Source organism: Dendrobates tinctorius, unplaced genomic scaffold (assembly GCF_039654945.1).
Source record: "Dendrobates tinctorius isolate UK_male_01 unplaced genomic scaffold, ASM3965494v1 ptg000237l, whole genome shotgun sequence".
Lineage (NCBI taxonomy): Eukaryota > Metazoa > Chordata > Amphibia > Anura > Dendrobatidae > Dendrobates > Dendrobates tinctorius.
In genome coordinates this window covers 264,891-292,627 of record NW_027361904.1, presented here as the reverse complement: position 1 = coordinate 292,627, position 27,737 = coordinate 264,891, and the positions used below count along the sequence as shown (strand labels likewise).

Genomic DNA, 27,737 nt, shown 5'->3' with positions numbered 1-27,737 from the left:
TCTATACAGGGAGCTCCCCCTAGTGGTGGCTGCAGATAGGATCTTATGTATCTCTGTATGCAAGGAGCTCCCCCTAGTGGTGGCTGCAGACAGGATCTTATGTATCTCTGTGTACAGGGAGCTCCCACTAGTGGTGGCTGCAGACAGGATCTTATCATGTATCTGTATACAGGGAGCTCCCCCTAGTGGTGGCTGCAGATAGGATCTTATCATGTATCTCTGTATACAGGGAGCTCCCCCTAGTGGTGGCTTTAGACAGGATCTTATCATGTATCTGTATACAGGGAGCTCCCCCTAGTGGTGGCTGCAGACAGGATCTTATCATGTATCTCTGTATACAGGGAGCTCCCCCTAGTGGTGGCTGCAGATAGGATCTTATCATGTATCTCTATATAGGGAGCTCCCCCTAGTGGTGGCTGCAGATAGGATCTTATCATGTATCTCTGTATACAAGGAGCTCCCACTAGTGGTGGCTGCAGACAGGATCTTATCATGTATCTCTGTATACAGGGAGCTCCCCCTAGTGGTGGCTGCAGACAGGATCTTATCATGTATCTGTATACAGGGAGCTCCCCCTAGTTGTGGCTGCAGATAGGATCTTATCATGTATCTATACAGGGAGCTCCCCCTAGTGGTGGCTGCAGAAAGGATTTTATCATGTTTCTCTGTATACAGAGAGCTCCCCCTAGTGGTGGCTGCAGTTAGGATCTTATCATGTATCTCTGTATACAGGGAGCTCCCTTTAGTGGTGACTGCAGACAGGAAACCTATCATGTATCTCTTTATACAGAGAGCTCCCCCTAGTGGTGGCTGCAGACAGGGTCTTATCATGTAACTCTGTATACAGGGAGCTCCCCCTAGTGGTGGATGCAGACTAGATATTATCATGTATCTCTGTATACAGGGAGCTCCCCCTAGTGGTGGCTGCAGACTAGATATCATGTATCTCTGTAAAGTGCTGCGGAATAAGTTGACGCCGTAGAAATAAAGTTTATAATTATTATCTCTGTATCAGGACAAGGTCTTGGCTGTTTGCGTCCACTATTTCCCTGTTTCTTACCTTCCTTTTCCTGTACTTTCCTTGTTTCCTGTAGTAATACTGGAGCTTTATAAACGTTACAAGATTTCTGTTTAGGATCTTATGTATCTCTTAATTTCTATTCCCATTAAAGTCTAAAGCCCCCGTCACACTAAGCGAGATCGCTGCTGAGTCACAAGTTTTGTGACGCAACAGCGATCTCGCTGTGTGTGACACATATCAGCGACCGCCCAAACCCCCCCCCCCCCCCCCCCCGCCTGGTATCGCTGATTGCTGGTATCCAAGGTACACAGCGGGTAACTAAGCGACGCACGCCTGTTACCCACGTCGTTGCTGGTCTTGATTGCTGGTGACATCTGCCTGGTTGGCAGCTCTCCAGCGATCATGTAGCGACACACCAGCGATCCTGACCAGGTCATATCGTTGTCAGGATCAGTGGTACGTTGCTTAGTGTGATGGGGGCTTAAGGACCAACATTTGACCATCGTTCTGTTCTTTTTTTTTTTTTTTTTTTTTTTCAGCTGTTGTGAATAGCTGGGTTACAGTTCTCTGCAGCCTCATGACAGTGAATGGAGCGGTTTCTGGGCATGCACACTAGAGAAGTGTCCTGTTCTGCTGATCAGTGTGGATCACAGCGTTCAGATCCCCACAATAAATAGGTTATTGTAAATCAGTTATTGCCTAATATATGAAAATGTAATTCATATTTTCACATGACCAACCCCCTTTAAAGCAGGGCTGTGGAGTCGGAGTCGGAGTCGGTGCTCATTTTGGTGGAGTCGGAGTTGGAGTCGGTATAAAATGGACCGACTCCTAAAATATATAATAAATTGGGTACAGTAATTCAATGCAGGAGGTGCTGAATATTTTTTCATAGGAGTTTGGGAAAGTTATGAAATGTCCTATAAATGACTGTTCTATTCCTGATCTAAGGCTACATTCACACACAGCGTTTTTCCTGTGTTTTTTGAGGATACGTTTTTCAGCTGCAAAAGCTGATCATCTTTTTAAAAAACCGCATCACCTGAAAGGTTTTTGAGCTCATAGATAATGTTTTCAATAGCAAAAGCAGATTAGAAATCTGCTCTATCTATCCATTTATCCATATCTGTCTATCCATATTGTATCTGTACCAAAAAGAATGAAAACCGGGTAGTACACCAATATATATTCTGTTCTATCTAAATATCTTGATTATTGGATCATAAAAATGATTAAATGTCTGAGGTTCACATTGTACTATAATACATTTTTCACTTAAATATAAGCAATATGTGTGGGAGTCGTGGAGTCGGAGTCGGTGTAAGGGAAATTGAGGAGTCGGAGTCGCAGGTTTGGCTTACCGACTCCACAGCCCTGCTTTAAAGCAGATCTCGCCCAAGATTTCACAAAACAAATTGCATACAAAATTAAAAAGATCTCTTAGACCCAATGAGGCTGGTAAAGTTACTGAAAACGCCCTTTCAAAATGACTGACTGTATAATCCAGATAATAAAGTGAGCAGTTGAATCCAGCAGCGTACAGTAAGTGAACTTTTAAGTCCAAATGAAATCAGTTTGTTACCCAGCCTGACATACAGCTGACTCTTAGGCCGGGCTCACACATGCGAGAAACACGGCCGAGTCTCGCATGTTAATACACGGCACTGCCGCCGGCACTCAGGAGCGGAGCGTGCGGCTCCATTTATTGTTGTGCGGCTTATTGTTGTGCGGCCGCACGCTCGGCTCCTGAGTTCAGGCGGCAGTGCCGGGTATTAACATGCGAGACTCGGCCGTGTTTCTCACATGTGTGAGCCTGGCCTTATACTGAGATTTCAGCAGCAGGGAGCTGTCAATTGGGTTTGGTGGGAGGCGCTTCAGCAGCAGAGGCATGCACTGGACCGGCAGTCAGGGAAAGGTGGCTGTGGGAAGAGTTTAACATTTCCTAAAGAATTCTATAACCCTTCAAACTTGGGGATTTCACAGTAAAGACACCAGCCACATCGGGTATAAGGTATCTATTTGAAATTGTGTATGTAGGTTGTGTTCTGAAATCTGATAACTGATCCTCTTTAAAAGGTGTTCTTCCAAGAATCCTATCTCCTTACTTATCACTGGCATTCGGAGCCCATTGCCCGCCATTTCCGTTTTTAATGCCTCTTCATGGTGATAGGAGGTGGACGGGGCAGGCGATTCTGTTCCTAACTATTCTGTGTTAAGAAATATCTTGAGTTTATTATTGGTAAAAATCACTTTCATCTTTGCAGGAATTTTTCGGAGAGGTCAGAACCTGTTTTGTTTTTTTTTAAACCTTTAACATGGCTGATGAAGATTGGGAAAGTGAACTGGTTAGCGGTCCCGCCTATGTCAGTAATTTCGGCGGCTCGGTATGTGCTACGGTCTATGTAACGTGTCATCTGTCAATGTTCAGTCTCTGCTAGATGTTTTTACAAACCATTTACTTTGATGCATTTTTGGGGTATTTGGAATACTGGAAAACTAAATAACTGAATAAAAAAAAAAAAAAAAACATCCTCTTTCTTATGCTATAGATACTAGCGTTGCTACGGATATGAACGTAATTGGTGGCCATAGGATGGGAGCCTCGAGAAGCACTGCATCCGCTGCTCTTGTTTTGATTAGCCAGCCTGATGCGATGCTTGAATGATAACGCGATGCCAGGCTGGCTAATCAAAAGAAGAGTTGATACAAAAGTATTCAGTCTTGTACAATGAAATGTTCGGTAGAGCCAATTGTTAAGTCTATTTCTATAATATTTATTTTTTCTTTTTAAGGAACCAGAATTTAAAGAAAATACTCACAGCTCCTTCTCAAGTAAGTGTAACACTTCTGCAATGCAACTTGGGTGTTTTAATAGCATTAGTGAGGAAGAAAAGTGCAGCCCACTGTATCAACAAGGCTGGGGCTACATGGTGACATTTGTCAGTTGCAGCTTGTTGCATGACTGAGCTCTAATTATTCAAGTAAAATAGACAAGTTTGCCCGTATTTTGAGGTCTATTACAAGTGTCTCTTGTGACCAGCGACTGAAAGTCCAACACATTTGGGAATATGCAACACATAAGAAAATCATTACATCTAATGTTGCAATGTGTCACTGCAATCTCAGCATTGCACATTGCACCTTGATTGATTGCTTTTGGCAGCGCACTTTTCCTTTGGCTCTTGCCTGATCTCCACACTTTACTTGGACTATGAATTGCTGCATTTGCACTTTTCCATATTGTGAGCATCACACTAAATAGTTGTTCAAGAACTTTCTGACATTAAACGCTTATGTAAGGCTAGTTTGACTAGCGTTCTTGGGTGCAGTGCAGGGCCGCCGCTAAGCCCCGGTCTCGCCCCCTCCGGTCAGTTCCTCCTCTGATCGCATAAGGCTGTATCCTACAGCCAGCACCTACTTGTAACAGCAGCGACTGCAGCTTGCTCCTGTCATCATGGCAGCTCGCCTGTCTTCATTGGAGATTTTCATTATATACGGCAGTACTAGAATATTGCAATATACAGTACAAACAATCCCAGGTTTAAGACCCAGCGGAGCAAAAAAAAATATAATTTTGAATTGGCCGCTTTCAAAAAATACTTTAAAATAAAAAAGTAATGTTATTACGTCCGTAAAATATCAATTTATGAAAATCGAGAACTAACCCAAACACCATAAAAAATGACTCCGATGCATTTCAACTTTCTAAAAAAATGCAGTGAGTTATATGGACTCCAGAACAGTAACAATAAAACTTACTGTTCAGTTCACAAAAAAAATCAAGACCTCGTAAAACTCTGCTCCATTGATGAAAAAATAAACATATCTTTCTCACTCCATTCTTTTATATATAAATACATATTTTTTTAAAAAATATATAAAAACGTCCTGTACAAGTTTTGTGTTGCCGTTATTAGAATAACTTGGAGAATCATGTTGCCTATTTATTTTTACTGTTTTATGCCGTTAAATGCGCAGCTTTTTTTTCGCCATGCTTTTTCATTTTCATTCTTTGTGATATGTGGCACAATAAATGATGTCATTAAAAACTACAATCTGTCCCACAAAAAAAACAAGCTGTGATATGACCATGTAGTTGTAAAATTAGAGAGATTACTTATGGAAGATAAAAGTTAGTGTCAATGTTGGGAACCTCATGGGTTGATCAACGCCACCAATCCGGCATTTATAGCATAGCCTTTATAGCATAGCCTGTTGCAGTGTCCTAAATGTCCATGATGCGGCCCCACCACATTTTTACTGTAATATCACAATATCAAATATTATAATATCCAATCACATCTGGTGATTTCTCTTTGCTCTGATGTGTGGTGGTGGATATATGTGGTAAAAGGTCGTCTTTCCTTTGGAGATATTCAGTATTTTTTTTCACTTTCTTGTGTGTGTACTTATAACATTTTCGACTTCCTGGTTTGAGCGTGATATTTCTCTTGATTTATGTGAATTAACTTTTCAATTTTAGCAAATCGTGACTTCAACAAAAACTTTGAATCGACCAACCAAGACTTTGGAAGCAAAAAAGGTAATTAGCATTTGTTTTTGGTTAAAAAAAAATAAAAAAAAATACTACAAATAATTATAATTTTGCACCAGTAAAATTGACCTTCATCCGAAAAGGAAATTCACAGTTGATTTAACTATAATGGGTTTACAAGAAAGACAAAAATATTACAATTAGTAAATAACACAGTAATGTAGTCAAATACACACAGCCGGACGCTTCAGATGAATACATTCTGTGAAAGAAGATTTATAGAAACAACAATTTTTGACAGTGTCGGTAGAATATTTTAATCACTACTGAAATGCGAATCTGAGAAACGGTTGAAAGTGAGTTCAGTGAAGATCCACAGAGTCCATGGGCAGTGGTAAAGGGTTCGTGCTATAATGGTTATTAAGGAACATAAAATATGCGTGCCTTGAGGGATATAAAGAAGTCTGTGCATAAAAGTACTGAAAGAAGGATACTGAGAATATTTGTGGTCTGCTTGACTAATTGGTGCTTGTGCACCATAAGTGGAAGGTGGTAGCTGATTGAAGTGGGTGCCCAAACAGATACCTGAAAGGAGCTGTAATGGAAAATTCCATATATCATGAGAGACAGCTGGCCTGTGTGGTAATCAGTACTGAAAGAGAATCACAAGTAACTTTAATACGCAATAACAGCACGTAGTGATATTCGTGGTTTACCTATGAGTAGTCTGAAAAAGGAGAATAAGCCCATGTCAATCAATTAATACCTGAATATCTGGTCTAAAATCGGTGACGGAGCCTCAGACGCTGCAGGACGGGTCCGAGGCTCCGTCACTGAAAAACGGCACATCGCGAACGCTTGCCACTTTACGGCATGCGTCGCGATGCGCCCGACAACGGGGCTCAATGGCAGCGTTAACGAACTGCGTTATACCGCGGTGTAACGCAGTCCGTCAACGGACTGCCTAAAACGCAGTTTGACCCCGCCTAAGACATTGGTTGTAACCGCTAACTGTCGCTACATGCCGTATGCGACGGTGAATCGGAATAACTACTAAATTTCTTGGAGGTATTTGCCAATACATCTACTACATATTGGGATAGGATCGTGTGGATGGGAATATACCCCTTTAATCACAGACAGAGGAACTCTGTTCGGTTCCTGATTCTCTTCCAGACTTGCATCCTGCTATCGATATAGCATTAGAAGTGGAGAGACTTCGATGAGATACTACCAGAATGACAGACTCAACGTCTGAATGAGGCTGTTGCAGAAAGGCAGTGACGCTCAGCTCTGAATAATATCTGAATTGTAGATGACAGGGAGAAGGACGCTAGTACGGGTTAATGATCTCATTAAGATGGAAAGAAATCATCTGGACATAAGATCTCCTTAGGCTACTTTCACACATCCGGTGTGTGGGGTCCGGCGGCGTGCAGCGAAAAGCCGGGCCGCCGGATCCGGCCTGCAGCCGTGACAACGGATGTGTGTGCGGCGAGAGATACGGCTCGGACGTGATTTAAAGGAGCCGCAGGATGAGGTGGACAGAGGCAGCCGATGAGAGACAGCTGCTGAAAGGGAGGTGAGAGGATAGGGGAGGGGAGGGAAGAGGGGGGTGGAGATAGACATGGGGGGTTAACACTTAGTGTCCAGGCGAGAGAATCTCTCTCTTGCCGGGCACTTGTGGGGTTAACCCCACAGAGAGATCTCTCTCTCTCACCCAGACACTGTGAGTGTTAACCCCACAATTGCCCGGCGAGAGAGATCTCTCACAAGTGTCCGGGTGACAGAGAGAGATCTCTCTCGCCGGGCACTTGTGGGGTTAACATTCACAGAGTCCGGACATGCGCGGTGGAAAAAGCCGGTCCGGCGCTGACAAAAAACGTTGCAGGGAACGTTTTTTGCATATGCCGGACGGCTAATTTATGCAGTGTCCGGCAACAACCGGACATGACGCATAACCATCCGGCACGATGCGGCGACCATGAAAGCTTATGGGACAAAACCGGATCCGGTGCTGGATCCGGTTATTAAAAATTTCGCCGCATCGTGCCGGATTAAAAAAACGGATGTGTGAAAGAGGCCTTATCCTTGAGAAGGACAAAAATAGGAGAACAGCTGCCTTCTATAGTAGTTTTCTAAAAGTAATTGCTTCCTTGAAAGCAACCTTTCAAGAGAGAGCAGGAAGATGTCTTGTATCTGTTCAAAGGGGGAAAGCGTTTTAACCCCTTAACGACCGCCGATACACCTATTAATGGCGGTAGTTAAGGGTACTTAAACCACGGTGCCGTTAATTAAAGGCGCTGTGGAAAAAGTGTATAGCACTCCCCAGAGTCGGATTTTCTCTTGGGTCTTGGCTGCCGGGGGTAGCCAAGACCCCAGAAAACATGATTAGGGTCGGATTTTAAAGACCCCGCTTTTGCGATGGTCGTTATTAACCGTATTACGGCGACCGTAAAAAAAGCCGCAGTTTTGCATTTACTTTCTCTCGCCTCTGATGTGATCACACATCAAAATAGAAATAGGGTCCCTGATTCCCCCCCACCACCACCCTCGATACCTCCCAATGATCCTCGGGCCCTCATGCATCCTCCGGTGGGCGCCGCCATCTTTGTCCTGGAAAAAAAAGGCGGGCGCATGCGCAGTGCGCCCACCAAATCGGCCAGCAGATTCCTTTCTTTCAATGTATATTTTGATGAGTGATAAACCCTATCACAGTGATCAAAATAACAATAGTAAATAACCCGCCCCTTTATCACCCACTTAGTTAGGAAAATATAACGAAATAAAGAAAATATATTTATTTTCATTTTTCTGTTAGAGTTGGAATTAGGGTTAGGGGTGTGTTGAGGTTAGGTGTCATGAACTCATTTTCTGCTCCACCAGTTCTCCCTCCACCAGTTCTCTCCCCTTCCGTTCTCCCTCTGGTGGTGACAGGAGGTAGTGCGGTTGGTTTAAGTGGTAGTGATCTGCCACCTGATGTGGAAGATAACGATTGGATCTCTGGAGTATCAGACTGGATATAAGACAGCCGACGCCCTATCCGGGTGCTGGTGATTCAGTCTGCTTCTCAGGTCCTGGACTTCAGCTCTCTTCCAGTCTTCTCAAGTTAAGATTATTTGCTGATTTTCACACTTGCGCTTGTTGGTCAGTTCAGTTTGTTGTGTAATCAGCCTGCCCCTGCTGGGGCTATGCTGAAATTCCACTCCTATTAATCAGTATTTGCCAATCTGCTTTTTGTCCCTTATTAGATTGGCCTCCTTTTTGCTCTGTCTCAGAATATTTCAGAGTGCTGATATAGGTTTAGAAGTCGTGACTTCAGGGTTAATTTTGCTATCAGAAGTGTTGGACAATATATTGGTAGGTTGTTTTTGGCAGATTGCAGACAGTGTCTTTCCTTTTCTGTCCTTTTTAGTTAGCCAGGCCCCATCGTTTGCGCAGCCTATTTTCCTGCCTTTGTTTGTATTTTCATCTTGCTTCACCGTCAATACATGTGGGGGGCTGTCTTTCCTTTGGGGTCTGCTCTGGGGCAGTTAGTTTTCCTCTTTTCCTGCTTTAAGCTTATGTAGTTCTCCGGTTGTGACGAGGCGTGTAGGAACCAGGGCTGTGGAGTCGGTAAGCCACAGTTGCGACTCCAACTCCTGGATTTTATCAGACTCCGGCTCCGACTCCTTCATAAATGGCCAATTCATAACAACAAATTTACTGTTGTAAAATATTAAACATCGTGCTTATTCAGTTTCTCACCATCATATAAGTAATCAGACCACTTAGAGCAAAAACTACATTTATTAGAATACAATTAGAATCTAGCAAATAAGTTTTATAAACTTTTCTAAACTGTAAGTAAATATACAATAAACACTTTTATGCAGTTAATAAGAAGAAATCTATAAATTTGTCCTCAAAAAGTATTGCCTCTGTCAGATCCTCCTTCATGGATGCCCTCAAATCTGATCTAATTATTTTGAGAGCAGAGAACAACCTCTCTACACTAACTTGTGTTGGTGGCAAAGCAGTAACCACATCAGTAGCAACATCTCTGACAATGTCAGGATACAGAGGAATCGCTTGTTGCACTGTTATTTTTGATGAACGGTCAAATTTCTCAATTTCTTTTAGTGCACATGGAACACAGCCAGTACATTTCAGCAGAATTTTTCTTGATGGGGGGATGACTCTTCTTCTATGCGGGAGCGCTTTGCACGGTCCTTGTGATCCAAATATTTTTCGAAATTAAATTCTTCATCAGTTGATGATGAGGGTGAAGATGTGGCAGGACGACCAAATTCTTCTTGTTCCTCCTGACTGTTCTGCAACCCTTTCATCCTTACTGCTATTTCAAACAGAGCTTCTTTTCCTTTACTTAGCTGTTGATCATCTAGAAGAATCCGATGCATTGGGTCTACATAAACAGCTGCCAAAAGAATGTTATTTTGTAATAGTAGCTCCTCTCTCCGTTTCATTGATGTAGCAATGCCACTTGCAATTAACCCTCCTCTTTTGGGACAGGCGAAACATCAGGTTCTTCCACTCCTTTAAGAAAATACCTGGAGTTAAGTCCTCTGCTTGTAATTTTTTAGTCACTGTAAATGGGTGCTCTAGCAATTTTTCCAGCTCAGTCACCTGATTCCACTGACTTTCATTTAGAGTCAGTTGAAGGTTAGCCATGTCTACAAGAAAGGTTTTCAGTTCAACCAAGCGCTGAATCATTAAGTAAGTACTGCCCCATCGTGTGGCTTGATCAATAATTGCCCCTTTTCCAGCACGTCTCTTCAAAATTGAGTCAACTTTAGGGGTTCTGGCAACAGTAGCCAATTTTCTCACCTTGCCAATCAGTGCAGCAGCATGTCCTTCTTGCAGACTGTCTCTTATAGCCAGCTGTAGCATATGCACAACACAGCGCATGTGATGAATGAAAGAACATATTGACACAGTTTCAGCAAGATCATCTAAACCAGTGGTCCCCAACCTTTTTTGCACCGGGGACCGGTTTCAAGCAAGACCATTCTTCCATGGCCCGGCAGGGCGGGGATGGAGGTGTGGCAGGGGCGGGGCTTTGGTCATAAGGGGGCGGGGCTATGGACACGGTTGTAGTGTAGCAGTGCATACTTATAATTAAATAACATAATGTGACTCAACTCACCATAGGTTTTGAATAAGTGCTCCATCACCCCCTTCTCCCCATCATTGCCTTCACCCCATCACTCCCTTCTCCCCATCATTGCCTTCACCTCATCACTGCTGTCTCCCCATCATTGCCTTCACCCCATCACTGCTGTCTCCCCATCATTGCCTTCACCCCATCACTCCCCTCTCCCCATCATTGCCTTCACCCCATCACTCCCCTCTCTCCATCATTGCCTTCACCCCATCACTCCCTTCTCCCCATCATTGCCTTCACCCCATCACTCCCCTCTCCCCATCATTGCCTTCACCCCATCACTCCCTTCTCCCCATCATTGCCTTCACCCCATCACTGCCATCTCTCCATCATTGCCTTCACCCCATCACTCCCTTCTCCCCATCATTGCCTTCACCCCATCACTGCCATCTCTCCCCATCATTGCCTTCACCCCATCACTGCCATCTCTCCATCATTGCCTTCACCCCATCATTCCCCTCTCTCCGTCATTGCCTTCACCCCATCACTCCCTTCTCCCCATCATTGCCTTCACCCCATCACTCCCCTCTCCCCATCATTGCCTTCACCCCATCACTCCCTTCTCCCCATCATTGCCTTCACCCCATCACTCCCTTCTCCCCATCATTGCCTTCACCCCATCATTGCCTTCACCCCATCACTCCCTTCTCCCCATCATTGCCTTCACCCCATCATTGCCTTCACCCCATCACTCCCCTCTCCCCATCATTTCCTTCACCCCATCACTGCCATCTCCCCATCATTGCCTTCACCCCATCACTCCCTTCTCCCCATCACTCCCTTCTCCCCATCATTGCCTTCTCCCCATCATTGCCTTCACCCCATCACTCCCATCTCCCCATCATTGCCTTCACCCCATCACTCCCATCTCCCCATCATTGCCTTCACCCCATCACTCCCATCTCCCCATCATTGCCTTCACCCCATCACTCCCTTCTCCCCATCATTGCCTTCACCCCATCACTGCTGTCTCTCCATCATTGCCTTCACCCCATCACTCCCTTCTCCCCATCACTGCCTTCACCCCATCACTCCCTTCTCCCCATCATTGCCTTCACCCCATCACTCCCTTCTCCCCATCATTGCCTTCACCCCATCACTCCCTTCTCCCCATCATTGCCTTCACCCCATCACTCCCTTCACCCCATCACTGCCTTCACCCCATCACTCCCTTCTCCCCATCACTCCCTTCTCCCCATCACTCCCTTCTCCCCATCACTCCCTTCTCCCCATCACTCCCTTCTCCCCATCACTCCCTTCTCCCCATCATTGCCTTCACCCCATCATTGCCTTCACCCATCACTCCCCTCTCCACATCATTGCCTTCACCCCATCAGTGCCATCTCCCCATCATTGCCTTCACCCCATCACTCCCCTCTCCCCATCATTGCCTTCACCCCATCACTCCCATCTCCCCATCATTGCCTTCACCCCATCACTCCCTTCACCCCATCACTCCCCTCTCCCCATCATTGCCTTCACCCCATCACTCCCCTCATGGCCTTCTCCTCATGTCCCCATCTCCTCCAGGGCCAGGCTACACAGACACACACACACACAGACATACATGTACACACACATACACACACATACATACATACATACATACATACATACACACATACACATACGCACACATACATATTATACGTACACACACACACAGACACCACCTCTCTCCTCTCACCTGCCCGCCGCCCGCGCTTCCTCACTCTGACACAGCAGCGGCCGCGCTCTCCTCTCTGTGTCAGTCAGAGACAGGAAGCGCGGGCGGCGGGCAGGAAGCTGGACGGGTCCTTGCAGCTCCGCTCCTGCTATTCCCTCTTGCAGGCAGCGGAGCTGCTTGATCGCTCCCTGCCCGCCGCTAAGAGCTGCTGCGCGCCGCCCCAGCCCCCGCTACGCCACTGACCGCCCCTGGCTCCCCTTGTGTCCGCGGACCGGCAAGGGCACTGCAGCGGCCCGGTGCTGGGCCGCGGACCGGCGGTTGGGGACCCCTGATCTAAACTATCATGTTGCTGTTCATCTGAAGCAACTTCAGTTTGCTCCTCAGTTACAATACTGTGTTCCTCTATTTCAAACATTTCTGTGTCTGTGGACCCAGAATGTTGTTCTAGCTGCTGGTCACCATCATTACTCTCATTCATTAGTTTAATAGTACTTATCATATTTGAAGCATTGTCAGTTACGACAGAAAGAACTTGCTCTTAAGTTCATAGTCTTGCAGAACCTTTTCCACCAAGACCTGGAGAAACTCACTGGTGTGATGAGCTTTGGTGTCTTTTACTGCCAATGTCTTGGTAACAATTTCATTTTTGTCACAAACAAATCTGACATTGATGGCAAAATAGTTCACTCTGTGACGTGTGCAGGCATCCATTTTAAGAAACAGAAAGCGTCCCTTGAGAGTTTTTTTTAAGTTCTTCCTTTTGTTTAAAAGCTTCTTCGATTACTAATTTTCTAATACTCTCTCTCTCTCCAGAGAAACACCAAGCTTGCTGGCCATTTCCCCATTCAGACACACAAAAGCTGGTCGTGAAAATAATGAAATAGGCACACTATCCTTTCCAACAAGCTCTATGATCTGTTTTTTAAATGTATCTACTGTCATTGTCACAGTAACTTTGTCACTGACAAAATATCTTGCAACTGATGGCTGCAAAGTTCTCTGCTCCTTTGTTTGGCTGGAAGAGCTAGGCACTGGTTCATTGGTTTGGATGCAGTCTTTCAGTACTTCTGGATGAAAGCGCTGTAAATGTCTCTTTAGATTAGAAGCTCTGGTAGGAGCATTTTTATCTTTGCCTGAATATGCACTCATCTTTGCTTCACAGCATTTGTTTTCGTCTGGATCATTTGTCATACACTGACAGACATAATGTTTTCTATCTTGAGTGATGGTGAAATGTTCAAATACAGCTGATTTAATGTGATGCTTCTTTGACATTCTCAGGTTTTTAATTCTGCATTCACAATCCAAATGACAATTGTTTTTCCTAAAAACAATTGTACAAAATTATTGCCAGGTCATACAACTGATAGTGGTCAGTAATACTGTTATTATTCCTCATGTACTTACAGTTAACTGATGCAAAGTTTGTTGAAAGGATAATACTTCTTACAGTCTTCCTCTTCTGAGTAGCAGGCAGCTGTGAGATGCTTGGAAGACGCACACCTAGTATGATCTAGTCTAGAGGAGGAGCTTTACTACTAAGAATTTGCAATACATTTTCACTTTCAGTTTCATACATTGTAAGTAGGGGGGTTGGGGCAGCATGAGGTTAACCAAGTATAAGATTAGATAAGGGCAGTGGAGAACAGTGACACACAAGAAGTAAGAAATGTCTCTATCTCCAGCAGAACTGCTTATCACTGTTGTTCATAGTTTGATAGAACATATATATTTGAGTAACATTTATAAAATTCATATGAAAGTTCAATTATGAAATAATTCATTTTTTTTTAAAGCTGGAGTCGGTACATTTCTACCGACTCAGACTCCAACCAAAACTAACTCCGACTCCACAGCCCTGGTAGGAACGCTCCACGACTGCTACTGCTGCTAGTTGTGCGGTTAAGATCAGGGATCTGCAATCTGCATAGTTACCAACTTTCTCTGGTTTTCTGAGACTTAGCTTGTTGTCTTGTTTTTCCTCCTCGGTTTCCCATTCATAACAGTTAGGGTTGGAGCTAGAATTGAGGGGTTTCCACTCTTTAGGCACATCAGGGGGTCTTCAAACACAACATGGTGTTACCATTGATTCCAGACAATTTTGCGTTCAAAAAGTCAAATGGTGCTCCCTCCCTTCCGAGCCAAGACGTGTGTCAAAACAGTGGTTTACCTCAACATATGGGGCATCAGCGTACTCAGGACAAAATGCACATCAACTTTGGGGGTCTAATTTCTCCTGTTACCCTTGGGAAAAAAAAATTGGGGGCTAAAAAAAAAATCACTTTTGTGGAAAAAAATTATTTTCATGGCTCTGCGTTATAAACTTCTGTGAAGCACTTGGGGGTTCAAAGTTCTCACCACACATCTAGATAAGGTCCTTGGGGGGTCTATTTTCCAAAATGGTGGTCATTTGTGGGGGTTTCTACTGTTTAGGCACATCAGGGGCTCTGCAAATGCAACATGACGCCCGCATAACATTCCATCAAAGTCTGCATTCAAAAATGGTGCTCCTTCCCTTCTGCGCTCTCCCAGGTGCCCAAACAGTGGTCCCCCCCACATATTATGGGGTATGCGAGTACTCAGGACAAATTGCACAACAACTTTTGTGGTCCAATTTCTCATGTTAGCCTTGTGAAAATAAAAAATAGCGGGCTAAAAAAAATCATTTTTGAGGAAAATGATTTTTTTTATTTTCACGGCTCTACATTATAAACTTCTGTGAAGTACTTGGAGGTTCCAAGTGCTCACCACACATCTAGATAGGTTCCTTAACGGGTCTAGTTTCCAAAATAGGGTCACTTGTGGGGGGTTTCCACTGTTTAGGCCAAGCAGGGGCTCTCCAAACGTGACATGGCGTCCTGTTATGAGCTCATTTTCTGCTCCACCAGCTGGGAGTTCTCCTTCCGTTCTCCCTCTGGTGGTGACAGGAGGTAGTGAGGTTGGTTTAATTGGTAATGGTCTGCCACCTGACGAGGAGGATAATGATTGGATCTCTGGAGTATCAGACTGGATATAAGACAGCCGACGCCCTATCCAGTTGCTGGTGATTCAGTCTGCTTCTCAGGTCTTGGACTTCAGCTCTGCTCCAGTCTTCTCAAGTTAAGTTTGTTTTTGCTAATGTTCACACTTGCTCTTGTTGGTCAACTCAGTTTTTTTGTGGTCAGCCAGCCCGGCTGGGCTGTGCTGAACTTCCACTCTTATTTATCTGTATTTGCCAAATTGCCTTTTTGTCATTTATTAGATTGACCTCTTTTTTGCTCTCTCAGAATATTTGAGTGCTGATATAGTGGAAGTCTAGTGACTTCAGGGTTAATTTTGTTATCAGAAGTGTTGGACATTATTTTGGGTAGGGTTTTTTGGCAGATTGCAGACAGTGTCTTTCCTTTCCTGTCAAGTTAGTTTGGCCCCATCGTTTGCTCAGCCTATTTTTCTGGCTTTGTGTTTTCATCTTCACCGTCAATACATGTGGGGGCTGTCTTTCCTTTGGGGTCTGCTCTGGGGGAGTTAGTTTTCCTCTTTTCTTACTTTAGGCTTATTTAGCTCTCCGGTTGTGACGAGGCGTCCAGGACCATCGTAGGCACGCTCCACGACTGCTGCTAGTTGTGTTAAGATCATGGATCTGCAATCTGCATAGTTACCAACCTCTCTGGTTTTCTGAGACTTAGCGTGTGCTGCTTTTTTTCTCCTCTGTGACCCATTCGTAAGTGTCCAATCTCAATTCCAGCCAATTCTGCATCGAAAGTCAAGCGAGCTCCTTCCGTTCCAAGCCCTGCTGTGCACCCAAACAGTGGTTTACACCCACATATGGGTTATCGGCGTATTCAGGAGAAATTTCACAACAATTGTGGTTCATTTTATTTTACACTTGTGAAAATAAAAAAATGATTCTGAAGTAAAATGTTAGTAAAAAAAAAAAAGTTAAATGTTAAAATTTTTTCCTTCCACATTGCTCCAGTTCCTGTGAAGCACGTAAAGGGTTAATAAACTAATTGAATGTGCTTTTAAGCATCTTGAGGGGTGCAGTTTTTAGAATGGTGTCACTATTGGGTATTTTCTGTCATATTGACCTCTCAAAGTGACTTCAAATGTGAGGTGGTCCCAAAAAAATGGTTTTGTAAATTTTGTTGTAAAAATGAGAAATCGCTGGTCAACATTCAACTTTTAACCCTTATAACTTCCTAACCAAAAAAAATTTTGGTTCCAAAATTGTGCTGATTTAAAGCAGACATGTGGGAAATGTTAGTATTTTTGTGACATATCTCTCTGATTTAAGGGCATAAAAATTAAAATTACTCTGTCGCCTAATTGGGGGACACAGAACCTTGGGTGTTATGCTGCTGTCCACTAGGAGGCGACACTATGCATAATCTGAAAAAGATTAACTTTGGCTCCTCCTCTGCAGTATACACCCCTAGACGGCGTCAGCCTTCTCCAGTTTTTGCTTAGTGTCGCAAGGAGGCACACCTTTTTTCTTCCGTTTTTTTCCTTTTTTTTTTTTTTCACGGAAATACAGATGAAGAAAAGTGGGTCTCCAGCGAGACTCCCGGCATGGCTCCCTCCTCGGTGCCCTATTAGGGGTACCCGGTTGAGGTGGTTTTTTCCCCATGTCGCTCCCTCCCCAGTCCCTCGGGTCCTGGTTCGAGGTCGAGACCCCCCTCCTTCCCCAACACCCTTAAGGGGTCTGGGTTGAGGTTGAGGCGAGGATGAAGACCCCCTGACGGTGACAGACGCACCCTCCCTAATCCCCCGCAGGGGGTATTAGGTTGAGACGCCTCAGGTAGGGTCGGAGATCAGGCAGCATTCCGCAGCTTCCAGGGACCCCAGGCCGGCTGAGGGATCCTGTGGGGGCCGGGGGAGGGTGCGGACTGGATGGCACAGCAGAAACAGGGCTTTTGCTGCGTCCCTGTCTCTGCAGCAGCAGCGGCTCCATAGCCCTTCAGGGGCCCCCCATACAAAAACCGCTACCCCTGCTACCCCCACCGCTATCCAGTCGACCGTTCTGGGGGGGTCTGGTACAAATCCGCCCCCCCCCCCCCCCCGGACTACCGCGCCGCTCTGGAGCCCTCCTGGGCATCAGGCTTCAAATTTAGACCGCGGCTTCGGCCTAGCTGAAGCCGCCGCCTTTTCCCCTCCCCCCGGATGACCAAAATGACACACTGGAGTGTCATAGAAGGGGAGGATTGAGGCAGAAAGGGCGCGTTTTTACACAGCCCTGCGCGCCCTTTTCAGCTCTCCGCCCCCTCCTCCCTCTCCTCAGAGCCCCGGTGGCCATTTTTTCTGGATGAGATCCAGGAGAGAAGCATCACAGCGGTCTCCGGGGGGCACAGAACTGGGATCTGTCGGCGCTGGACCTAGGGGCACACCGGTGTGGTAAGCTCACAGCTGGGTTCTCATTACTCAGCGGTGAATCTATACTTCCTATAAGGCTTTCTGTGGGTTCCCTCTGCGTAGCCACCCCTGTACGATCCCTTATAGTCAGCCTCCGTGCACTATGCCGGGCTCAAGGAAGAGAACCAGGCAGGAATGTTTCTATGCATTCTGCACAGCCTGCAAAGCCACGATCCCTAGTGGCAGCACGTATCCACACTGCCGGGACTGCATCCAGAACTCTGGGTCAGAACCCCAGGGAGTCCCTACTGACGCTTCAGTGTCACAGGCCACGCCGGAATGGGCAACTCAGATGTCTCAGTCTATGTCACAGTCCATAGACAACCTAACTGCTACATTGCTGCAAGCTCTGCAGAGTCGGGCCCCGGCTATGGACGGTACACAGCAAACGGACAGCTTGTCTCAGGAACATGCTGCTTCCGACTCTCACAGACGTAAGCGGACTCACAGGTCTCGATCACCTGAGTCGCACTATAGCACAAGGTCGTCCCCCTCTAGGGAGAGACAGCGTCATTCCAGGTCTCCTGGGCAGTCCCCTGCCACAGACAGACAGTGCAATTTACCACAGGGATCCCCCACCACAGAAGACCCCCGCCCCAGGTCGCCCTCCAGGGATCACCTTAGTGAGGCACAGGATTCGGAGGGCATCTGTGACTCCGACTCAGATAATGAAACGGTCAGGTCCGTGGTACCTTCTCTCCCTAGCAATACAGCGCTAGTTGAGGAAATAATTTCTTCTATTCATCGGGTGCTAAAAATTCCAGAGTCGCCCCCGGAAGTCCCAAAACATAGGATTTGCTTCAAAAGTGTTCAAAAACCACCTAAGGTCTTCCCTAATCACGATGAGTTTGAGAAAATACTTACCAAACAGTTTGCGCAGCCTGACAAAAAATTCGCTAATCGCAAATATCTGGAAGCGAAGTAACCCTTCCCACAGGAAGACACCAAACAATGGGCAGATCCACCTGAAGTGGACCCTAGCTAGCAGCGCAGACTTTACTCTCTCTGCCGGATAGCTCAACCCTCAGGGACGCAGCAGACCGGCAAGTAGAACGCATGGCTCGTTCTATTTTCAAAGCGGCAGGCGCCTCTCTGGGCCCTGCGTTTGCTTCAGTTTGGGCAGCCAAGGCCATCCTAGCTTGGGCCAAAAGACTACAGGAGGGTCTTCAGGCTTCAAATCCTGAACTCTCGGACCAAGCGGTCCAGATGGCAGTGGTAGCAGACTACATGATTCATGCAGCCCTGGATTCCGCCAGAGGTGTAGCGGGAATAGCATCAAACGCCATCACGATCCGACGCATCCTCTGGCTGCGAGAATGGAAAGCGGATACGGCCTCAAAGAAGTCCCTCACGCGACTTCCGTATTCTACTGGTAGACTTTTCGGCGAAAAGTTGGACACCATGATAGCCAATGCCACCGGGGGTAAGAGTACCTCTCTCCCTCAACTAAAACCGAAACGCACGTTTAAACGAAGAAACCAGACGCGATTCCAATCCTTTCGGAATTCCTCGGGCTGGTCCGTTTCGCGCCCAGTGCAAAACCGTAACCGTTCTCCACGCAGAGACAACCCACGGACGCAGCAGCGACCGGACAGGGCTTGGCAGTCGAAAGCAGGCCAAGCGAAACCCAAGGGAGGAAAACCTCAGAACTTCACTTCATCATGACTCGAGACCTCCGGAAGACACCCCACCAGTAGGCGGCCGACTTTTACTCTTTCAGCAAGTCTGGCTGCCTATTACAGAAGACAGGTGGGTCAGGGAAATAGTGTCTTCCGGATACAAGATAGAGTTCACTTCCGTTCCACCGAACCGGTTCTTCCTTTCTGTTCCTCCAACACCACCAGAAAAGGCTCGTGTCTTCCACCAAGCGGTTTCCTCTCTCCTTCAATCAGGAGTTGTGGTGCCGGTTGCCGCGAACGAGAGATTCCGAGGATTCTACTCAAATTTGTTTGTAGTCCCCAAGAAAGGAGGCGGCGTCCGACCCATACTGGACCTAAAACAGCTCAACAATTACGTACGGGTCCGTCATTTCCGCATGGAGTCCCTCCGGTCCATCATTACATCCATGGAGCAGGGAGAATTCCTCGCCTCCATAGACATACAGGATGCGTATCTCCACATACCAATTGCTCCCGCCCACCAAAGGTTTCTCAGGTTCGCGGTCAACCAAAACCACTACCAGTTTGTCGCCCTTCCGTTCGGACTCGCCACGGCTCCAAGAACGTTCACCAAAGTCATGGCGGCCACCATGGACGTCCTGCACTCAAGAGGCATTCTAGTCGTCCCGTACCTGGACGACCTCCTCGTCAAGTCTCCCACTTTCAAAGACTGCGAGGTCAGTGTCTCAATCACTCTAGACACTCTGAGTCGCCTGGGATGGCTAGTCAACCTACAGAAATCGTCGACCATCCCAACTCGGACTCTAACATTCCTGGGAATGGTATTCGACACCACCAGGGGCCTGGTGCTCCTTCCCAAGGACAAGACACTGGCCATCCGTCTGGGAGTTCGCACACTCCTTCGCAGTCCTCCTCGATCTCTCCGGTTTGCCATGAGAATCCTCGGCAGGATGGCAGCAGCAATAGAGGCAGTGCCATTTGCCCAGTTTCACCTCAGGGTCCTTCAGCTAGCCATACTCAGATCTTGGGACAGGAACCCCTTCTCCCTCGACAGGGAGTTCAGGTTGACGTCATCAACCAGGAGGTCCCTGCATTGGTGGCTCAAACCAACCTCGCTTACACGAGGGAAGCCATTCCTCTCAGGACAATGGAAGATCCTGACTACCGATGCAAGCCTGACAGGCTGGGGGGCGGTGCACCTACATCACTGGGCACAGGGCAAGTGGTCACCGAGGGAAGTGACATTGCCCATCAATGTTCTGGAAATCAGGGCTATTCTCTTGACACTGAGAGCCTTTCATCACTTGCTTGCAGCCTCGCACATACGGATACAGTCGGACAATGCCACGGCTGTGGCATACGTGAATCACCAAGGCGGGACCCGCAGCGCCCAGGCGATGAGAGAAGTGGCTCATATCCTTCGCTGGGCGGAAGACACAAGGTTGGTACTTTCTGCGGTACACATTCCGGGTGTAGAAAACTGGGAAGCCGACTTCCTCAGCAGGCAAGGAATGGACTCGGGGGAGTGGTCTCTCCATCCCGAGATTTTTTACCAGATCTGTCAACGATGGGGAACCCCGGATGTGGACCTAATGGCATCCCATCTCAATACCAAGGTTCCCAATTTCACGGCCAGGACACAAGACCCGCGGTCGCTCGGAGCGGATGCCCTGGTCCAGGACTGGTCCCAGTTCCGACTCCTGTACATTTTTCCACCCCTCCCCCTAATCGCCAGGGTCGTGAGGAAGGTCAAGCAAGAGGGAGTTCCGACCATCCTCATCGCGCCAGACTGGCCCAGACGTACTTGGTACGCCGACATCGTCCAACTTACGGCAGACGCCCCCTGGCGTCTACCCGACCGCCACGACCTTCTGTCTCAAGGTCCGTTCTTCCACCAGAATTCAGGGGCCCTCAATTTGACGGCATGGCCCTTGAAACCTGGATTCTAACCCAGGCAGGTTTTTCACCGGCAGTCATTGCAACTATGATCAGGGCAAGGAAGCCTGCCTCCGCCAAGCTCTATTATCGTACCTGGAGAGCCTTCTTTTCTTGGTGCGAATCTCATGGACAAGTCCCACTCCCTTATTCCCTCCCACGGTACTAGGTTTTCTTCAATCGGGCCTAGATGCCAAGCTATCCTTAAGTTCGCTTAAGAGTCAGGTGTCGGCGCTTTCAGTCCTTTTTCAAAAGCGCATTGCTATTAAACTGCAAGTAAGGACTTTCATCCAGGGAGTTTCCCGATTGGTTCCTCCCTACAAACGTCCGATGGATACGTGGGACCTCAATCTGGTCCTGACAGCATTGCAAGCTCCACCCTTCGAACCTCTTAGAGGAGTTCCACTCTCCATTCTGTCTCAGAAAGTGGTTTTTCTAGTGGCTATCACCTCGTTACGCAGAGTGTCGGAATTGTCAGCACTTTCCTGCAGACGACCTTTCCTAGCCTTTCACCAGGACAAGGTGGTTTTCCGCACGGTACCATCCTTCCTTCCGAAGGTTGTGTCCAACTTTCACCTTAACGAAGAGATTTCACTGCCTTCCCTTTGCCCGGTTCCGGTCCATAGAGTGGAGAAGGCTCTGCATACGCTTGACCTAGTCAGGGCATTGCGGATTTACGTGTCCAGGACTGCACCTTTCCGGAAATCCGATTCCCTCTTCATTCTTACGGAAGGTAGTCGCAAGGGGTTGCCGGCTTCCAAGGCTACCCTTGCCAGGTGGATCAAGTCCACCATACATGAGGCCTACCGACTTAACAGTTCCCCTCTTCCGGCCGGTATCACGGCACACTCTACACGGGCAGTAGGGGCCTCCTGGGCCATTCGGCATCAGGCTTCGGCACAACAAGTGTGCAAGGCGGCCACTTGGACTAGCCTACACACGTTTACGAAACACTACAGTGTTCATACCCAGTCCTCAGCGGATGCGAGCCTGGGTAGACTGGTTCTGCAGGCGGCAGTACCCCAAGTCTAGGGGACTGTCAGCACAATATTCGTCCACTGCTTCCCACCCAGGGACTGCTTTGGGATGTCCCAAGGTTCTGTGTCCCCCAATTAGGCGACAGAGTAAAGGAGATTTTTGTGTACTCACCGTAAAATCTCTTTCTCTTAGCCTTTAATTGGGGGACACAGCTCCCACCCTGTTGCCCATACGGGCCGTTGTTTCCTGTTGAGTTCTCATATTATTCTTGAGCTCGTACATAGTAGCCTTCTTACAGGCATGGTTATGTTATTTGGTTACGTTCCTCCTTATGCTTTGGCACAAAACTGGAGAAGGCTGACGCCGTCTAGGGGTGTATACTGCAGAGGAGGAGCCAAAGTTAATCTTTTTCAGATTATGCATAGTGTCGCCTCCTAGTGGACAGCAGCATAACACCCAAGGTTCTGTGTCCCCCAATTAAAGGCTAAGAGAAAGAGATTTTACGGTGAGTACACAAAAATCTCCTTTTTGAAAATTGCAAAATTTTGAAAATTTAAATAAACGCAGGTCATATTGAAGAAATTTAACCACTAACAATCTCAGAATCAGTGGGATCTGTTAAAGCGTTCCAGAGTTAAGCCAGATTCTTCTGAAAAGGAGTAGACTGGGCAGAAAAATATCTCTTGAAGGAATTGAGAGCTAAGCCGGACTTGACCCAACTGGGACAAGAAGATTTGGGAAAGAGAAGGGTGTAATAGAAAAATTTAATACACAAATATGAAAATGGTCTTTGAAGTAGGATGATGGGAGTGTAAGGAAGTGGGCAGTAGTGCTTGAATCATAGAACAACCTCAACAGAGAACTGAAGAATTAAGAACTCTCCATTTAATAGCCAAGTCGATAGTGAACGACCGTGAATATGGATGGGGGGGGACCCCTGTACCCAGGTCTGGATAATCCAGCAGTCTACACGGAGTGTCTTTGAGAAAATTGATAACTTCTGCATCCAAGATCTTCTGGGTTAGTAGTCCTGAGCCACAAGGATGACTGGGAACCCTTTCAGACTAGATCTTTTTGAGACATTTGGTTCTGTCTGACTAGCGTCAGATCAATGTCTGGAGTGCCCCACCGGAGACAAATCTGGAGGAAAATGTCCAGGTGAAAGATTGCTTTCTCTTCCTTTTGTAGCTTAGGAAACTCATGCCCAGTAGTCCACTGCGGGTATATCTACTGCTAACATTGCATTAAATTCTTTATTCTGCGGTGGCAAGAATCCAAAAGATCTCTGGTATGGAAAAATGAGTTTGTTCAATTCTGGTTGTTAGGCCACAGTGGTAGCATTGTAGGACTGGATTCGGACAGGTAGACCTGTCAGCTCTCCTACGAATGGGAAAAAAAATCAGACAAATGACCCTGAGCTCCAGGATGTTGAAGGCTTTGTGATTCTTCCCAACTAGGTAACTGGCATCCGTATCATAATCTGTCAATGAAAAGGAAAAAAATGGCGGTGAAGGAAGGAATCCACCAGCAGACACTACTTGACGTTGAGTAGGATAATTGGACAATCCATGAAGAATAGTTTTGTCCCAATAAGACAGGAGTATGTTGTAGTGGAATATTATGGAAAATGTGCAAAGACAATAGTCTCTGGCAGTAACCATTGCCCAAAATGCTCATGCAGAATCGGAGGTGAAATGGGGTCGGGAAATATATTCCGGTTCGGCAACTAGAAATATTGTATTGGAGAAAACATCTACGTTTGAACTGATTTAATTTTAATAAGAATGTTGTCCAGGTAGGAGGCGTCGCGTTCCCTGGCACAAGAGGACCATAATGGCAGCCTTGATCTTTGTTAACACGCTTGGGTCGTAACGAGCCCAAAAGGGAGAGCCCCAACTAGAAGTTATTGATTGAAACAAAGAAAAACCTGAGTTGATACATGCACAGGATGGCATAGTTGTCGTGAATATCCAGCGTATAGAACTGTTCCATGAAATCTCTGATTGAAAGAAGACAACATTTTGCAGCAGTGTGGTCGGACCTGTTTGTTCAGGTCCAGGATTCACCAAACCATCCTTTTTTGATATGAAGAGGTTTGCATAAAAATCTTAAGTGCCTTTGTACAGGAGCTAGAACAATAATCTCTGATTAAGTGAGTAGATGGGCTGGAAATGCAAGACAAAGAGGACAAGATCATAGAATTCATTCAAGTATCTGGAGGAGACAAACTCTTATCCAAGTGTCTCTATGGCGACGTCCACGTGTACCAGAAATTAAGATTAGCATCCCACCCGAAAAAGCTTCCTGGTTGTAGGAGTGTTTTGTAATGCTGAGGGAAACTTATTGCCCCTGGAAATGGAAGAAGTTTCAATCCTTGCACCCACACAGCAAATCATATTGGGCTTGTCGTACGATCTCTTCATCTTTTGAGATCCGGAGTCCACTCTTGGCAGATGGAAGAGAATTGGTGAAAAATACAGTGATTTGGGGTGTGGGGGGGGGGCGTGGCGATGCTGAGGATGTGCTTAGGCAGAGCTCCTATGATCCTGACTCAAATCCTGCCTTTATATCACCTGAAAGACCTACCTTGATAATACTGTGCACTCCCTTGGCTCCGTGGAACCTCTGGCTTCCGAGGAGGTGCGGCTCCGGTCAGGGCAGATCCCGGGGGCCGTTTTCTACTGCATGCTCTGAAACTGAGACGCAGCCTAGAAGACTTCACCTCAGGTGCGGTGGGTTGGACAGAGCACAGGACTCAAAGGTACACAGGAGGTTGGGTACGGTGTGAGCTCTGAGAAATGAGCCCCGTGCTCCCTCATTGAAGTTATACGCTGCCCGCTGGCCCCCGCCATCTTGTTTACATTCACCACTCTAATCACCTCTCGGCTGCTTGGGACTGGGGCCGGGGTCTCCACGGCAGTTTGCTGACAGCACACTTCAGCGGATCGCACGCTGGGGTCTGTTGTAGGACCTTTATAGTACGATCTTACTGCCCTGAAGCTAAGGTCGCATTGGGTATTATCCCAAGCGCTTGGGATTCGCGGCGGATACCGCGTCCACACTCCACATACCACCACGCAGTGGGACGGCTTCATGTGCCTCCTCACAGGATTGGTCTATCTCACTAAGCCCAGTCACTAAGAACCTCACAGTACAATATATCGTACATTGATGAAGGTCCTAGACCGAAACGTCTGTGTATGTATGTACTGTTATATTAAAATCACCTTTCTGTATCAGAAACCTTTGGTGTGTGCCAAGTCTATATATACAAACGTTAACATATGACTCTATTATGATGATCGTGTATACATTGCATTGGTTATTTACAAAATCTATACATCTTTATTTAATAAACAAATTAAAAAAAAAAAGTGATGTGGTCTGTCTGCTAGCTGGACGATTGGACCGGAGTGTGGAAGCAGAGTGCTCTTCTGGCATCTTGACATGATCTTTGTCCTGAAAAGGAAGGTTAATAAATCCTTTGAATATGCGACTGTGTACCACGACTGGAGCCAAGAACACAACAGATCATCCCAATGTGGACCGAAGCCTGAACAGTCAGCAGCCACGAGACAAAGCAGAGATAATTACCTGCGTGGAAAATCTGCTCTGTGAGGTTCAATAGTACAATTAAGAGCCCCAGAAAAGATGCCCAGGTGCTGATGCCAGTCAGTAGCAGCCTTGGCAACCCAAGTGGCGGGTGAAAACAGAGCACAAACACCAGCCTTGCAACTTTGCCCACAAGGGCAGACTTGACCAAGGATTGCGCATGTTTGACCATGGAATCCTGGAGAGAAGTGGCACTCAAGCATGAGTCGTGGTTATGGATAACCGGAAGATGGGGGTCCACCTCGAAGAGGCGAGGATGTGACAGTCCAGGTTCGCTTCAGTCTGAGTGGTGGTCCGATTCTGGTGGTGGTTAAGCCTCAGACAAGGGGGGGAGTGAGATATCAAATACATAGTGGGAGGAACGGAGCCTAAAGGGCCTGTCACACTAAGCGATATCGCTAGCAATATCGCTATAATGTGACTGGTTTTTGTGACGTTATAACGATATTGCTAGCGATATCGCTATGTCTGATACTTACCTCCGACCGCTCCTCCACTGGTTATCGCTGATCGCGCGAGAACGTCCTGGACCGTTTCTCGTCGTCCGCGTCCTGCTGGGGCTTCCTGCTGTGGAGACGAGCGACGCGTGGACGCGGGCGGGAGGACGTCAGGATCGCCTCGTCTGACAGGTAAGTAGCGACCCCTGCGATGTCGCTGTTGAGATCTGCCTGTGTGGCAGCTCACTAGCGACCACTTAGCGATGCACCAGCGATCCTGACCGTGTCATATCGCTGGTCGGGATCGCTGGTGCATCGCTAAGTGTGACAGTACCTTAAGACTATGAAGTTGCTCAAGGCTGTTTGGTCCTTTGCTGCAAATTGCCTTGTTGGTGCGGAAAAGCTGGTTTGTCTGATTCTCTTACTGAGGTGGTCAGAGTTGAAAGGTGGTTGTTGGCATAGGTAAAATGCTTCATAACTGTTTCATACAGGAAATGGGTGTGCTATCATTGCAGGCTGTAAAGCAAGGGTAGGTGAGTATGTTATGCCAGTAAGCTGGTGTAGTCAGCTGAGGAGTCCACTTATTTAAAAAGCTGTCACATCAAATAATGCTATTATCCTGGATATAGAAAGGTGCTCGGAGGCTGCACTGAAAGCTCGGCTCCACTGTGAAAATGAACTTAATTAGTCCTGGGAGCTTGCCAGCTTTCATTCTAAGTACTGGGACTTGCTTTCATCCAATTCTCACAGTGCTATGAGCTGGCACATCTGTATGGCTGGGAACCGTGTTTTCAGTATGGCAGCCATTCAGCTTTTCTAACACTATGAACCTGCCGGTGCACCCTCGGCATGGGATAAGGAGAGAGCCTTCTGATTATAAGGGTCTGCGCCGATCAAGGGAGGAAGAGCGTGCATTCCTCCTCTCCATTCATCCTCTGTGGGACCACATATGTAATCACCGATGCAGTGTGTAACTTTAAAAAAGGAAGGACTCAAACCACATGATGCAAACTATTTTTTAGGGGAATTTTTACGATTCTTTTAATGGAATTTTTTTTTTCGTTTATGCAGACACTAATGCTCTCGTATACTAACTACAAACGTTTTAATATTTGCCATTAATACATTGAGTATTTAATATTGCTTCACTTGCATGCACTGTTACAGCAGATGAGTACTTAACATTTTTTTTATTACTCGTTTTCTATTTTAGACGATAATTTCAATCAAAACTACGAATCGTCTGGAAGAGGTTTTGGTTGGCAAAGAGGTGAATGCAAAATCTGTTTTGTACGCTGAATTCACACAGGGATTAATAATGCAAGGGATTGTCCAATCAAAAGACGTTATCGCCTAGTCGCAGGATAGATAACTAGAGATAAGCGCATCTGACAAAATTTGATTTAGACAAATTGGGTAGAT

At 46.6% G+C, this 27,737-nt stretch overlaps 1 protein-coding gene across 3 annotated transcripts in view; it reads left to right on the top strand.

Moving 5' to 3' along the window:
• The window catches only part of DDX4 (DEAD-box helicase 4), a 140,405-nt gene that overhangs the window by 11,381 nt on the left and 101,287 nt on the right, over positions 1 to 27,737 (top strand). For all 3 annotated transcript variants that reach the window (XM_073556650.1, XM_073556649.1, XM_073556648.1), the window contains exons 3-6: positions 3,286 to 3,405; positions 3,814 to 3,853; positions 5,505 to 5,564; positions 27,529 to 27,585. In XM_073556650.1, coding sequence (XP_073412751.1) covers positions 3,337 to 3,405; positions 3,814 to 3,853; positions 5,505 to 5,564; positions 27,529 to 27,585 — 226 coding nt within the window. In that variant the 5' untranslated portion in view covers positions 3,286 to 3,336. The remainder of the gene's footprint in view (positions 1 to 3,285; positions 3,406 to 3,813; positions 3,854 to 5,504; positions 5,565 to 27,528; positions 27,586 to 27,737) is intronic.